This window comes from Acipenser ruthenus, chromosome 48, assembly GCF_902713425.1.
Source record: "Acipenser ruthenus chromosome 48, fAciRut3.2 maternal haplotype, whole genome shotgun sequence".
NCBI classification, from domain to species: domain Eukaryota; kingdom Metazoa; phylum Chordata; class Actinopteri; order Acipenseriformes; family Acipenseridae; genus Acipenser; species Acipenser ruthenus.
This window is the reverse complement of record NC_081236.1, coordinates 6,960,497-6,976,600: the sequence shown is the minus strand read 5'-3', so window position 1 is coordinate 6,976,600 and position 16,104 is coordinate 6,960,497. Positions and strand designations below refer to the sequence as shown.

Sequence of the window (16,104 nt, the reverse complement as noted above, 5' to 3'; positions counted from 1 at the left end):
ATCCTTCTATCTGTCTGTGTGTCTGTGTTAGCTTTCTATCCTTCTATCTGTCTGTGTGTCTGTGTTAGCTTTCTATCCTTCTATCTGTCTGTGTGTCTGTGTTAGCTTTCTATCCTTCTATCTGCCTGTGTGTCTGTGTTAGCTTTCTATCCTTCTATCTGTCTGTGTGCCTGTGTTAGCTTTCTATCCTTCTGTCTGTGTGTCTCTAAGCTTTCTATCCTTCTATCTGTCTGTGTGTCTGTGTTAGCTTTCTATCCTTCTGTCTGTCTGTGTGTCTGTGTTAGCTTTCTATCCTTCTATCTGCTTGTGTGCCTGTGTTAGCTTTCTATCCTTCTATCTGTCTGTGTGTCTGTGTTAGCTTTCTATCCTTCTATCTGTCTGTGTGTCTGTGTTAGCTTTCTCTCCTTCTATCTGTCTGTGTGTCTGTGTTAGCTTTCTCTCCTTCTATCTGTCTGTGTGCCTGTGTTAGCTCTTGATCCTTCTATCTGTCTGTGTGCCTGTGTTAGCTTTCTATCCTTCTGTCTGTCTGTGTGTCTGTGTTAGCTTTCTATCCTTCTATCTGTCTGTGTGTCTGTTAGCTTTCTATCCTTCTATCTGTCTGTGTGCCTGTGTTAGCTTTCTATCCTTCTATCTGTCTGTGTGTCTGTGTTAGCTTTCTATCCTTCTGTCTGTCTGTGTGTCTGTGTTAGCTTTCTATCCTTCTATCTGTCTGTGTGTCTGTGTTAGCTTTCTATCCTTCTATCTGCCTGTGTGTCTGTGTTAGCTTTCTATCCTTCTATCTGTCTGTGTGCCTGTGTTAGCTTTCTATCCTTCTGTCTGTGTGTCTCTAAGCTTTCTATCCTTCTATCTGTCTGTGTGTCTGTGTTAGCTTTCTATCCTTCTGTCTGTCTGTGTGTCTGTGTTAGCTTTCTATCCTTATATCTGTCTGTGTGTCTGGGTTAGCTTTCTATCCTTCTATCTGTCTGTGTGCCTGTGTTAGCTTTCTATCCTTCTGTCTGTCTGTGTGTCTGTGTTAGCTTTCTATCCTTCTGTCTGTCTGTGTGTCTGTGTTAGCTTTCTATCCTTCTATCTGTCTGTGTGTGTTAGCTTTCTATCCTTCTATCTGTCTGTGTGCCTGTGTTAGCTTTCTATCCTTCTATCTGTCTGTGTGTCTGTGTTAGCTTTCTATCCTTCTATCTGTCTGTGTGTCTGTGTTAGCTTTCTCTCCTTCTATCTGTCTGTGTGTCTGTGTTAGCTTTCTCTCCTTCTATCTGTCTGTGTGCCTGTGTTAGCTCTTGATCCTTCTATCTGTCTGTGTGCCTGTGTTAGCTTTCTATCCTTCTGTCTGTCTGTGTGTCTGTGTTAGCTTTCTATCCTTCTATCTGTCTGTGTGTCTGTTAGCTTTCTATCCTTCTATCTGTCTGTGTGCCTGTGTTAGCTTTCTATCCTTCTATCTGTCTGTGTGTCTGTGTTAGCTTTCTATCCTTCTATCTGTCTGTGTGCCTGTGTTAGCTTTCTATCCTTCTATCTGTCTGTGTGCCTGTGTTAGCTTTCTATCCTTCTATCTGTCTGTGTGTCTGTGTTAGCTTTCTATCCTTCTATCTGTCTGTGTGTCTGTGTTAGCTTTCTATCCTTCTATCTGTCTGTGTGTCTGTGTTAGCTTTCTATCCTTCTATCTGCCTGTGTGTCTGTGTTAGCTTTCTATCCTTCTATCTGTCTGTGTGCCTGTGTTAGCTTTCTATCCTTCTGTCTGTGTGTCTCTAAGCTTTCTACCCTTCTATCTGTCTGTGTGTCTGTGTTAGCTTTCTATCCTTCTATCTGTCTGTGTGCCTGTGTTAGCTTTCTATCCTTCTGTCTGTCTGTGTGTCTGTGTTAGCTTTCTATCCTTCTATCTGCTTGTGTGCCTGTGTTAGCTTTCTATCCTTCTATCTGTCTGTGTGTCTGTGTTAGCTTTCTATCCTTCTATCTGTCTGTGTGTCTGTGTTAGCTTTCTCTCCTTCTATCTGTCTGTGTGTCTGTGTTAGCTTTCTCTCCTTCTATCTGTCTGTGTGCCTGTGTTAGCTCTTGATCCTTCTATCTGTCTGTGTGCCTGTGTTAGCTTTCTATCCTTCTGTCTGTCTGTGTGTCTGTGTTAGCTTTCTATCCTTCTATCTGTCTGTGTGTCTGTTAGCTTTCTATCCTTCTATCTGTCTGTGTGCCTGTGTTAGCTTTCTATCCTTCTATCTGTCTGTGTGTCTGTGTTAGCTTTCTATCCTTCTATCTGTCTGTGTGTCTGTGTTAGCTTTCTATCCTTCTATCTGTCTGTGTGTCTGTGTTAGCTTTCTATCCTTCTATCTGCCTGTGTGTCTGTGTTAGCTTTCTATCCTTCTATCTGTCTGTGTGCCTGTGTTAGCTTTCTATCCTTCTGTCTGTGTGTCTCTAAGCTTTCTATCCTTCTATCTGTCTGTGTGTCTGTGATAGCTTTCTATCCTTCTGTCTGTCTGTGTGTCTGTGTTAGCTTTCTATCCTTATATCTGTCTGTGTGTCTGGGTTAGCTTTCTATCCTTCTATCTGTCTGTGTGCCTGTGTTAGCTTTCTATCCTTCTGTCTGTCTGTGTGTCTGTGTTAGCTTTCTATCCTTCTGTCTGTCTGTGTGTCTGTGTTAGCTTTCTATCCTTCTATCTGTCTGTGTGCCTGTGTTAGCTTTCTATCCTTCTATCTGTCTGTGTGTCTGTGTTAGCTTTCTATCCTTCTATCTGTCTGTGTGTCTGTGTTAGCTTTCTATCCTATGTGTCTGTGTGCCTGTGTTAGCTTTCTATTATTCTGTCGAGTCCAGTGCACTACTCCATGTGTGCATGCAGATCATTTCTCTACTGGACCTGCTCAAGGATATCTCATGTCAGTCACAGAGACTAGCTGTTTAATACACAGTGTGATCTGTTATTCAAAGTTATTCAATAGATGATTTTACACCTCACTGTTCAGAATGTAATCCAGCTCTCTTCTTTGACAGAGTCTATGAGCCGTGAGGTCCCTAAATCAGGTATGTAGAGTGTGTGGAAATCCACAGCCTGACTCACCCCAGCACAGCCTTGCCGGTTAGTGTGTGCTACACATCTTCTGAACTGTAGAAAGTACAGGAGGAGTGATTGTAAAATAATGCTCTCTTTATTTCTGTGTTCTAGAATGGAAGTGGATCCTCAGTTCAGCAGGTATGTGTCTCTTCAATGGATTCCTTTCACAGTGGAGGGTAAAAGAATAGCGAGGAGCCCCGTCTCACTCACTGTGTTTACATCTATATTTACATTCTGCCCCATTTAAACCTCTGTGCAGTCCCAGCTCAGCTAATGCCAGCCTTGTGTGCCTCCCAAAGGTAACACATATATTTACATACAATTACCCATTTATACAGTTGGGTTTTTACTGGAGCAATCTAGGTAAAGTACCTTGCTCAAGGGTACAGCAGCAGTGTCCCCCCCCTGGGATTGAACCCACGACCCTCCTGTCAAGAGTCCAGAGCCCTAACCACTACTCCACACTGCTGCCCCGCACTGTGTGTGTGTGTGTCTGTGTGTCTCTGTGTCAGTGTGTCAGTGTGTGTGTCTCTGTCAGTGTGTGTGTGTGTCAGTGAGTGTGTTTGTCTCTGTGTGTCAGTGTGTGTGTCTGTGTCAGTGTGTGTGTCAGTGCGTGTCAGTGTTTGTGTCAGTGTGTGTGTCTGTGTCAGTGTGTGTGTGTTTGTGTCAGTGTGTGTGTGTGTTTGTGTCAGTGTGTGTGTTTGATTGCGTGCAGCTGCAGGGCAGGAGATGACGATTGAGACAAGATACTGAACAGACATCTGAGATCCCTCTTTTTCTACTGTTATTCTATACTTTTTTATTTGGTGTCCTGACCTGCCCGCATCGGATACATATATATATATATATATATATATATATATATATTTATATATATGTACAGTACTGTGCAAAACTTTTAGGCAGGTGTGAAAAAATGCTGTAAAGTAAGAATGCTTTCAAAAATAGACATGTTAATAGATTATATTTATCAATTAACAAAATGCAAAGTGAGTGAACAGAAGAAAAATCTAAATCAAATCCATATTTGGTGTGACCACCTGTAACAGGGCGAGCAGCCCTGTACATTGTTTATTTATTTTTAGATCGGGGTCTCCCCCTCCGCCCCTGTGCAGATTGTTTTGTATTGTTTATTTATTTTTATTGTATTATATTTATGACAGCGTAGCGCCGTGTTATTGTTTTGTTTATTTTTAAAACGTGTCCTGGCAGAGGCGAGATCGGTGCTCGTCCTCTGCCAGGAGTAATAATTAAAACTCGTGCAGAAGGTGGCCATCTCCCGAATTAATTAGGTGATTTAATTTGTTGCTAATCGGGAGATGGTCACCTGTTATAAAAAGCCTGCAGCTCTCCAACTCGAGGGGGGGTGTTGGAAGGAGAGAGCGAGAACGAGAGGAGAGAAACAAAACGTAAAGATTCCAGGAACAGTGACAGCCTGCCCTGGGATCGTATTATTTAGTGTTTATTTTATGTTCGTGATTTGTTTTTGTTTAACCTTTTATTTTGCTCTGTGAGTGAGTGTTTTCTGTTTAAATATTTTATTTTATTTTTGGATTATTTAAATAAAACGGCGCCCGCGCCACTGCACCGTACCTTTTGTTTTTGTTGTGCCTTCTTCTGGTCTGACGTCACCCTCAGCCATTCCTGCCACACCACCCTTTGCCTTCAAAACAACATCAATTCTTCTAGGTACACTTGCACAGTCAGGGATTTTGTAGGCATATAGTCAGGTGTATGATTAAACAATTATACCAAACAGGTGCTAATGATCATCAATTCAATATGTAGGTTGAAACACAATCATTAACTGAAACAGAAACAGCTGTGTAGGAGGAATAAAACTGGGTGAGGAACAGCCAAACTCAGCTAACAAGGTGAGGTTGCTGAAGACAGTTTACTGTCAAAAGTCATACACCATGGCAAGACTGAGCACAGCAACAAGACACAAGGTATTTATACTGTATCAGCAAGGTCTCTCCCAGGCAGAAATGTCAAGGCAGACAGGGGTTTCCGGATGTGCTGTCCAAGCTCTTTTGAAGAAGCACAAAGAAACGGGCAACATTGAGGACCGTAGATGCAGTGGTCGGCCAATGAAACTTACTGCAGCAGATGAAAGACACATCATGCTTACTTCCCTTCGCAATCGGAAGATGTCCAGCAGTGCCATCAGCTCAGAATTGGCAGAAAACAGTGGGACCCTGGTACACCCATCTACTGTCCGGAGAAGTCTGGTCAGAAGTGGCCTTCATGGAAGACTTGCGGCCAAAAAGCCATACCTCCGACGTGGAAACAAGGCCAAGCGACTCAACTATGCACGAAAACACAAGAACTGGGGTGCAGAAAAATGGCAGCAGGTGCTCTGAACTGAGGAGTCAAAATTTGAAATATTTGGCTGTAGCAGAAGGCAGTTTGTTCGCCGAAGGGCTGGAGAGCGGTACACGAATGAGTGTCTGCAGGAAACAGTGAAGCATGGTGGAGGTTCCTTGCAAGTTTGGGGCTGCATTTCTGCAAATGGAGTTGGGGATTTGGTCAGAATTAATACCATCAGGGAGGCATCTGATTGGCCCCAAATTTATTCTGCAGCATGACAACGACCCCAAACATTCAGCGAAAGTCATTAAGAACTATCTTCAGCGTAAAGAAGAACAAGGAGTCCTGGACGTGATGGTATGGCCCCCACAGAGCCCTGATCTCAACATCATCGAGTCTGTCTGGGATTACATGAAGAGAGAGAAGCAACTGAGGCTGCCTGAATCCACAGAAGAACTGTGGTTAGTTCTCCAAGATGTTTGGGCCAACCTACCTGCCGAGTTCCTTCAAAAACTGTGTGCAAGTGTACCTAGAAGAATTGATGCTGTTTTGAAGGCAAAGGGTGGTCACACCAAATATTGATTCAATGTAGATTTTTCTTTTGTTCACTCACTTTGCATTTTGTTAATTGATAAATATAAACTATTAACATGTCTATTTTTGAAAGCATTCTTACTTTACAGCATTTTTTCACACCTGCTTAAAACTTTTGCACAGTACTGTATATATATACAGTATATATATATATCTCCAGTCAGCGCGCTGGTATATGTTACGTGACTCGGTCTGCTCCAGTGAAACGATCGGTAAAATGGACACTACAACAGCCAAAATATAAGCATTTATATTGAAGGCTATGGTTTTTTTTTAAGCTACACACTTTAATTACAAGCTACTGTACTCTGCTCACCAACATTCAGATTTCGTTATCTTGTTGTTAACTTTATTAAAACTCGAATACAATAGTTATTATCGCTGACTCCGATTTATAAAAACAAACAAAAACCCCGCTTTCTGTAGCCGTTATGGTGTGTATAAACGTAGCATGTTAATGTCGCTTTTTTCATTTCTTTTAATGTGATTAATAACATGTACCGGTAATTTTATTTTAAATGTGTGGTGCAGCAGCAGTCTCGGGTCCACACCGTCAGCCGAGTGTAGATACACTGTTTACATCCTCACTATGGCCTTCATTATATGATTAAATAGTGATTTTAAAAACTCAAACTGATGCTCATGTTGGCTCGTACAGCTCTATGCAACCGGCACGGCAAAAAAAAAAAAAAAACATTGACGTGTTTCTTTAATAAGGAACCAAGATTTAAATGAACATTTGCAAATGAAACAAAACTGAAACCTTGATGTGCTTTTTTATGGTAGTAGTGACAAATACTGTAATAAAGAAAATCAAAGAATAAAAACAGTACTAATATTATTAATAATTTAGCTAATGCCTTTACCCAGGGTGACTTCCTTAACTTACTCCAGCAGCTTGTTCGTTTTGGGTTGTCCTTTTACTATAGAGAACAAAAGGCTCTGGATCCAGACAGGGTTGTTCTAGTGAGGGTGTGCTGTATTCAGTGTTTGACTTGTATGTTTAATATACCACACTCGCACATTTGTCATTTCATTTCTGTTGTTTTTCATCTCCCAGAGTGTTCAACATTTAACAGAGTATAGAAAGAAGTTTGGATCAGAATCCAATATCATCCCTTACAGAAAAGTACTATACTGCAAGTATACTTGTGTCTGGTTTTAGTATACTATTGGTACCATTATACTATCCTATTTTGGCACAAGTTTACTTGCAGTATGCAACTTTTTATATTCTCTTTGTAAATAATGCAACATAGTTCTCAAATATTGGGCATTTCTTAGATTGTATCTTACTTCTCTTTTGCATACCTGCATTGTCTCTTGCTAGATATGCACCTCCAGATTCTAACAAATACTTTTAGAAAACCAGGAGCAACTTCTGCTCTGGATCAAAAAGCTATAATGCTCTGCGGCTGCTCGTCTATGTGGATAACTAACTAAAAACTAGTAGAAACTAAAACACAAGTCTGGGAAAGCAAATGGAAGTCTGGAAAAAGAATGGAATTTTGATGTTGAAAAAGTGTATGAACCCTGTGTTTAGTTATAATGCCCCAGATTGTGAACTCACTGTGAAGTGAAGATCACATGTAGACACTGCAGAGGTCCATATGTTACACTTTGACATGCATCTAGAGAACTGCTGATCTGATTGTGATGAAACTTGGTACAGACATTATTTATACACATTATTAAGAGTGTCCCAATCTGGAGCCTGTCTGCACCCCTCCCTCTATCCTTCTCTCCTCTCCTCTCCTCTTCTCCTCAGTGGGGATGCATATCCCAGTGTATACTCGAGGCTGGGCTTCTGATTGTCAGTGTTTTACCCGACTTTTCTACTCTGCTTTAAGAATTCATCTGATCCCTGTGAAGCAGTTTGTGTCTCTCAATCACAACTGAGAAACGTGTTCATAGTAAACTTGATTCATTCTGTGAAACAACTAAATGGGCTTTTCAATCAGCCAAGCCTTCATTTTCATTACAAGCAGGACGTGCAAACGAGATCGCGACATGTTAATAAGAGACTCCTCTTTATTTAAGCTAGAATGAACAATACAGTATTTTATGCTGGACTCACTTTATTACAATCGCTGTGCGTGACTGTATTGACATTAATAAAGAGGAGTCGCTTCTGCTTTGCAATGAAAAAATAAGACTTATGATTTAAAAGCCCATTTAGTAGAAAACTAAACGTAAATTCAATCAGTTGTACAGTTGTGATTGAGAAGCACGAATTGCTTAAATTCTTAATGGAGATGAGAAGTTGGGGTGAAGAAACAGCCCTAATGTGCATCTACTCCTCTCTCCCTCCCTCATACCCTCCCTCTCTCCTCTCCCCTCCCTCTCTCCTCTCCCCTCCCCTGCCTCCCTCCCTCCCTCTCCTCCTGTCCGTCATACACTCCTCTCTCCCTCTTCTCTCTCCTTTTCTCCCCTCCCTCTCCCCGTCTCCTCTCCTCTCCTCCCTCCCTCCCTCTCCTCTTTCCCTCTCCTCTCTCCCCTCCCTCGCTCTCTCTCCTCTCTCTCCTCCTCCCTCTATTCAAATTCAAAGGTGCTTTATTGGCATGACTAACATCTGCAGTATTGCCAAAGCAATTACACAGTACAATAACAGTTAATAATAATAACAGTAAAAATAATAATTATAATAAACATGAAAGTACAGCATTTATAAACACTATGAACATATATTTAAATGCAAATAGTAAATAGAACAAGACACAGACACTGAATTAAATATTGTAACACTGAATACTGAATAACCCCCTGTGACAGTCTGGCTGAGTGCTGACGTCAGAACCAGGAGATGAATAACACAGACTGGACGGATGAAATTGTAAATGCACTTGCTTGCGCTGGTTTATTGTAAATAAAAAGGTTGAACAAAACAGAAAAACGTAAATAGATGAACAAGACAGACAGACAGACAGACAGACAGACAGACAGACAGACAGACAGACAGACGAACACTAAACAAGTGCGGTGCTGGTGCTTCCAGCACTCGGAGCAATTATTTATTTTCATACTTTTTTTATTCTCCTCTCCACTCACGAACACACAACCTCGAGTGAGTAAAACATGCATCTATATATACTGTTGTGCCGGGATTCAACTAATAATTAATTATTCACTTGAATCCCAGCACGTGAATTAATTATGTGCAACCTCGTGCTCACATATTAAATACTTTAAATGTACGTGAAGTGAAGTGGATCCCCGTGTCTAAATACAATTATACATTTTAAATAACTCGTGCTCATTACCCGCATTATATCCTGTGTACCAACTACAATACACCAACATTAACACACGCAACATACAACATAATACACAAGAATACACACGGGGCGGGGCACATTGCCACACACCCCTCCCTCCCCAGCAGTGCCTCCCCCTGTGCAGAGTGTTCACTGTGTGTCCCTCAGGCTGTGACAGGTGCACACATACTGGGCAGCCAGTGGGGCTGTGTGTCCCGCTCCCAGGAGGACTGACAGTTTATCTGGGTCAGTCAATTGTGGGAAGTGTGGGAGGGAAATAGTCATTTTTTTAAGGAAATTGTCCCTTGTTTGGTTGTATTTCTCACAGTGTAGGAGAAAGTGCATCTCTGTGTCGACCTCTCCTGTCTCACAGTGACCACAGAGCCTGTTCTCTCTGGGTAGCCAGGTCTGCCTGCGTCGGCCTTTTTCAATGGCCAGGCTGTGGTCACTGAGCCTGTACTTGGTCAGGATCTGCCTCTGCTTTGTATCTCTGACAGTGAAGAGATCCCCTCCAGAGTAAAGTCTCTTTTTAGGGCTCGATAGCAATCCAGTTTATTTGGGGTTTTTGTTTCTTTGTCCCAATGTTCCAGATAGGAGTTTTTGATTTGTGTTACAGTTTGGTTGACTCTGATTGGCAGTGCTGTAGCAGAGCTGTCCTGAAGCTGGTTAGTGTTAGTGTGGGTTAGTGTAGTGAGCTTCAGGACCAGTTGGCTGAGGAGACTCTTTTCTGGACTGAGCTCTTGGGTTAGAAGGGCCTTGTACTGGAGGGAGTCTGGCTCACCTCTGTTTAGATGCATCCAGAATTGTAGTGCTCTTTTCTGCATGTTGGTGAGCAGTGGGTAGCAGCCTAATTCAGCCCTGCATGCATGGTTTGGTGTTTTCTGCTCTACCTGTAATATGTTTTTGCAGAATTCAGCATGCAGGGTTTCTACTGGATGTTTATCCCATTTTATATAATCTTGTTGACTGACTGGACTCCATACCTCGCTTCCATATAGCACAATGGGATGGATAACTCTTGCCAGATTCTGACAGGTAGATTTATTTTATAAAGCCTCCTTTTGATGGCATAAAAAGCTCTGCAGGCTTTTTCTTTTAGTGCATTCACTGCCAGGTTAAAGCTCCCTGACGCACTGATGGTCAGGCCTAGGTATGTATATTGTGTGGTGTGTTCTAGGGTGGTGTTGTGTAGAGTGAAGTGGGACCTGCTTCTTTGAGATCTGCCCTTTTTAAGATCATAATTCTGGTCTTTTTCATGATTCCTGTCAGGGTCCAGGTCTGACAGTACTAGCTCTAGCAGTGACAGGCTCTGCTGTAGCCCCGGCTCTGTGGGCGACAGCAGGACCAGGTCATCTGTGTAGAGCAAGAATTGAATTTGTTTGTCGTATAGAGTGAGGCCAGGGGCTGCAGACTGCTCCAACATCGTTGCTAATTCACTGATGTAAATATTGAACAGTGTTGGACTCAAACTGCAGCCCTGTCTCACTCCACGACCGTTTGAAGAATTCTGTTCTTTTGTTGCCAAATTTTATTGACTTTATTATGTCGTACATTTTACCCCCTATACCATGTTGTAGAATTTTGTAATTTAAACCTTCATGCCAAATGGAATCAAATGCTTTTTTAAAGTCTATAAAACAAGAGAAAATGTTTCCTTTATTTTTTTGTTGTACATGTTTGTTGATTAGGGTGTGGAGGGTGTAAATATGGTCATAGAAATCCAATCTGACTCTTACTCAGGACACTGTGTTCGGTAAGGAAGGCCAGTATTCGGGTATTGATGATACTGCAGAATACCTTCCCCAGGTTGCTGCTCACACAGATGCCTCGGTAGCTGTTGGGGTCGAGTTTGTCTCCACTTTTGTAAACTGGGGATATAAACCCTTGGTTCCAGATGTCAGGGAAGCAGCCTTCCTGTAGTACCAGGTTGAATAATTTAAGCAGGGCCTTCTGCAGCTTAGGGCTGCTGTGTTTGAGCATCTCGGTACTGATGCTGTCGGGTCACAGGCTTTCCTGGGTTTGAGTCCCTGGAGCTTCTCTGCTAGCTCCTGCGGGGAGATTGGGAAGTCCAGTGGATTTTGGTTGTCTTTAATAGATAGTTCTAATGATTTAAGTTTTTCCTGAATTAAATTTTCCTCTGTTGTAAAATCCTCTTGTAGGGTTTCTTTGTAAAGATTTTCATTTTGTATTGTCAGTTCTTGTTTCTGTGTGGAGTTCATATTGTTCCACATTCCCAGAACTGATTTTGGTTAATAGATTCCTCCGTGTCTGTGAGGGTTGTGTTCATGTGTTTCTCTTTGTTCTGTTTCAGGGTGTGTTTGTGTTGCTTTAGGGTCTCGCAGTACCTGAGGTGTAAATCTGGGTTGTGTGGCTGATGATGTTTTTGATTTGATTCTTGTCTTAGTTTTTTCCTTATTGTTTCACATTCATCATCAAACCATTTTTCTTTGGGTTTGTGCTTCTGATTGTTTTTTACTTGTTCATTTTTTTGAGATTTGCCTTGCTTGCTGTTTTTTCTAATATTTCATTCATGTGTTTAACTGCCAGATTTACTCCTCTCACATTAGGCTGGCACGGTGTGATTTGGAAGGTGTCAGTAAGGTTAGTGATTTCAGGAGAGCCAGGGTTGTTTCTGTGGATTGAGGTAGGTGTGAGGTACAGAGGGGTTTGTCCAAATACATGGCTGTTACCTTGTGTGCTTCTACAGTCAGGCTCTGTTCCTGTTCTGGTGTTGAAATCCCCACAGAGCAGCACATTTCCCTGGGTCTGGAAATGGCTGATCTCTGTGTGGAGGGTATGAAAATATTCCTCATTGTAGTTTGTAGGGCTGTAAATCTGTGTTTAATTGACGACACGTTTAAACCCATTGTTAATCGTTTAAACAGCCATAAATTTAATGTTTCTCTCATTTCATATTTTTATATTTTTCTTCCACTATTTTAAGTCGTATTTTAACCTCGTTTTGTTATTCAAAAGTGCGTACCAATTGTAAACATAAAAGCATAAAGGAGGCCTGTACGTTTGCACTAAAATGTAATCTATTTTAATAGCATGAAATAAACATTCCTAGTCGATTTGACAACGTACCATTTCTGCAGAAGCTCCATAAAAAGTGTGTGTATCCAACATCGAAAAAACATTAAAACAACAAATCTATTTAAATTAAACTTAAAACACGGTGACAATGTCACATAATACATTATGCATCATGTTGAGCCGCGTCACTACGCAGGACGCAACGTGCTGTTGGCGCGGGGCTAGGTTTAGACGGAGAGCATGTTCGGATTTGTATGCAGCGTTACATGACTCGCTAATAAAACTTGAGGTATTGTTCCAAAGTTACACCTGTCCGAGTCGTGTATCTCCAGAGCAACGTTTCTACTTTATAGAGACTACAAGGACTGTGAAGACCCAACGAGACCAGACGAGCTGAAACGGCAGCCTAATTAAGCCAGTGAGTCTCATGTAAAGTGTAGGGCCTCGAACATGACATGGTGTCAGAAGTAAAGCAGGCCACTCTACCTCCTCATTAAAAAAAAAAAAAGAAACGCGATCATAAAACTTTGACTCGACAAGTTTTTTTTTTTTTTACTTTCTTTCTCTCTCGAGATGTGAGCGCACATAAATAAAAAACTAAACCTTCAGTGCAACAAGGAACTAGTACAGCACACCACCACAGGAATCTCACTGAAAACTGGAAACGATGGCAACAGCGATTCGAAATATATTCAGTTGCGTCAGGGCTAAACAAAAAATCTGACGAAATTCAAGTTGCCACCATTTTACACATGTTAGGACAAGATGGTCTTGACATATACAACGGGCTGAACATTGTGTTTGCAGACCCGACTAAACAGACAGCGGGCGAGGTGCTAGGCGCTCTGAAAGCATACTGTGAGCCGAAAAGCAATGAAATATTCGAACAACACCAATTCTGGGCCCATCAGTGGTCAGAATCACATACCATAGACAAATTTGTGACCGAACTCAGGGTAAAAGTTAAAAATTGTGGTTTCGGCACCACTGCAGATACAATGATGAGGGACAAAATAGTGTTCAGCATAACGGATTCCCGTCTCAAAGAGAAACTACTCACTCTTCCGGATTTAACATTATTGAAAGCAATAGACATATGCAGGGCCAAAGAGATCTCGCAGACACAATCAAAAATAATGCTGGAGGGTCAGATCTCTCAGGCTGTAATGACACTCGCAGCACAAACGTCGGATGGTGTAGATCTCCCAGCCGTAGATCACATTTCTAGACAGAAACCGACACGGCAATCGCCTCAAAAAACACACAAACCCCGAGCGTGCCCCGCATATGGATTAACATGTAGAGCGTGCAACAAAAGGAATCATTTTGTGACTGTGTGTAGGGCGACCTCTACTGGTAGAAACACGACACGACACGTCAATGAGGTTTTCATGGGAACTTTGGCCAGATTCAGAAACGGATACAAACACACACACGCACAAGATCAATGGAAAATCAAACTTGCAGTCCAAAATAAAAATATTGAGTTTAAAATTGACACGGGAGCTGACGCCAATGTTCTTCCCTTAGCACTAAACAAACCGTTGGAACATACAACTATAACGTTAACAGCCTATGGAGGTCTTAAAATAAAGCCCCATGGTACTATACAGCTAGATGTTAAAAAACGGGACAACACTGTACACTTATTACCATTCTTTGTCACCAGTGTGTCAGATACACCCATTCTTGGCAGAGACGCATGCACAGCTCTAGACCTAGTGCGCAGAGTACTTAGCATTGATAATCAGGCTGACATCACGAGAGAACAGATGCTGAAAGAGTACAATGATATTTTTGATGACCTTGGGCAGTTCCCAGGTACTCACCATATCTATGTAGACCCCAGTGTACCTCCTGTTATAAACGGCTGCAGAAAGGTACCGATAGCTGTACTGGACAGGCTCAGGGATGTTTTGACAAAACTAGAAGCACGCGGGGTCATCCGCAAGGTCACCAAGCCCACCCCATGGGTCAATAACCTGGTGGTAACAGAAAAGAAATCCAGTGGTAAACTGTGCATTTGTTTAGACCCCAGAGCCCTGAACAAAGCCAGACAGCGGCAGCATTTCTCCATACCTACAGTAGATGAGGTTCTGTGCAAATTGTCAGGCAAGCGCGTCTTCACCATCCTAGACGAAAGAGATGGCTACTGGCAGGTGCAGTTAGACAGACAGTCAGCAGATCTGTGCACTTTTATCTCACCATGGGGGCGATACCAATTCTGCAGAATGCCTTTTGGCATTAAATCTGCTAGTGAGGTATTTCAACTGAAAAACTACTTTTGGCTTTTGGTGACATCAGTGGCGTACAGAATCGCAGATGACATGATAATCTCCGCAGAATCACACACTGAACATGACAAAATCCTACTACAGGTGCTCAACAGAGCCCGGAGTAGGATTTTCAATAGTGAGAAAATACAATTCAAAGTGCAGCAGGTAGCTTATATGGGACACATTGTGTCAGCACAAGGAGTGCAACCAGATCCTGCCAAAATTGAAGCAATCAGGGCTTTTCCCTCTCCTACAGACAAAAAAGGGGTGCAGAGAATCCTCGGCATGACAAGGTATCTAGCACAGTATATCCCAAACGAGGCTGATATTACAGCCCCACTTAGACTGCTGCTACATAAGGACATCATCTGGCAATGGGGTCCGGAACAAGAACAAGCGCTACTTAAGCTCAAGTCAGTCATCTGGCAAGCACCTGGACTCAGATTTTACAACCCATTCCTGCCACTAGTGGTCCAGACTGATGCGTCAAAAGACGGGCTGGGTGCGTGTCTACTGCAGGAAGGCCAACCTATAGCTTTCACTTCCAGGGCTATGAGCACATGCGAGCAACACTACGCGCAAATTGAGAAGGAATTACTGGCCATAGTATTCGCCTATCGCAAATTTCACCAGTATGTCTATGGTAGAACTACAGTAGTACACTCCGATCACAGGCCCTTAGAGGCAATATTCCTCAAATCAATGGCACAAACCCCGGCACGTTTACAGCGCATGTTGCTACAATTGCAAAAATACGATCTGTCAATAGCTTATGGCAATAGCTCCCGGGGTCAAAGGTAGTCATTGCTGATCTTCTGTCCAGGGCTTCTCTCCCTGGAGACAGTACAGAATGGAACATAGAGCAGTTTGAAGACAGAGTTATCAATAGCATACAAAAAAGTGTTTCATTGCCAGATAATTTGTTTGACAAAATACGTGAGGAAACAGACAAAGACCCTCAGCTCAGTGAAGTAAAGAAACTGCTGACCAGTGCCTGGCCAGACAGGCTGTCCAAAACCCATCCATTTGCCAAACCATTTTGGTCAATCAAGCATCTACTGTGAGTTCAAGACGGAGTGGTACTGTTCGGTGATAGAGTGGTAATTCCTATTAAACTTAGAACATTGATGTTAGAGAGATTGCATGTAGCACATCAAGGTGCCAATAGAACCAAGGCATATGCCCGAGAGTATATGTTCTGGCCCAACATGGGTGCTGACATAGAATTATGCATTCCACAATGTGACCCATGCCAGGCACTGCCTCCAGCCAACCACAAAGAGCCGCTCATTAACCACAACATTCCTGACATTCCATGGTTGAAAGTTGGGGTTGACATATTTGATTTTAACTCACACAGCTACCTAGTAGTTGTGGATTACCATTCCAAATTCCCTGAAATTCAGCAGCTGCCAGACAAAACAGGTGCAACAGTAATAGGCAAATTGAAAGCTATTTTTGCAAGACATGGCATTCCTAAGGTAGTAGTGGCAGAAAACATGCCCTTTGCAAGCAAGGGAGTACACCTGATGGCTGCTGAATGGGGGTTTACATTTAGTCACTCCAGTCCCAACTACGCCCAAAGTAACGGTTTAGCTGAGC

The 16,104-nt window shown here is 42.3% G+C and overlaps 1 protein-coding gene across 3 annotated transcripts in view; it reads left to right on the top strand.

Annotated features, from left to right (window-relative positions):
• LOC117965871 (butyrophilin subfamily 2 member A1-like) overlaps positions 1-16,104 on the top strand; it is a 100,430-nt gene that overhangs the window by 72,128 nt on the left and 12,198 nt on the right. For all 3 annotated transcript variants that reach the window (XM_059014695.1, XM_059014696.1, XM_059014694.1), the window contains 2 exons: positions 2,972-3,001; positions 3,144-3,170. In XM_059014695.1, coding sequence (XP_058870678.1) covers positions 2,972-3,001; positions 3,144-3,170 — 57 coding nt within the window. The remainder of the gene's footprint in view (positions 1-2,971; positions 3,002-3,143; positions 3,171-16,104) is intronic.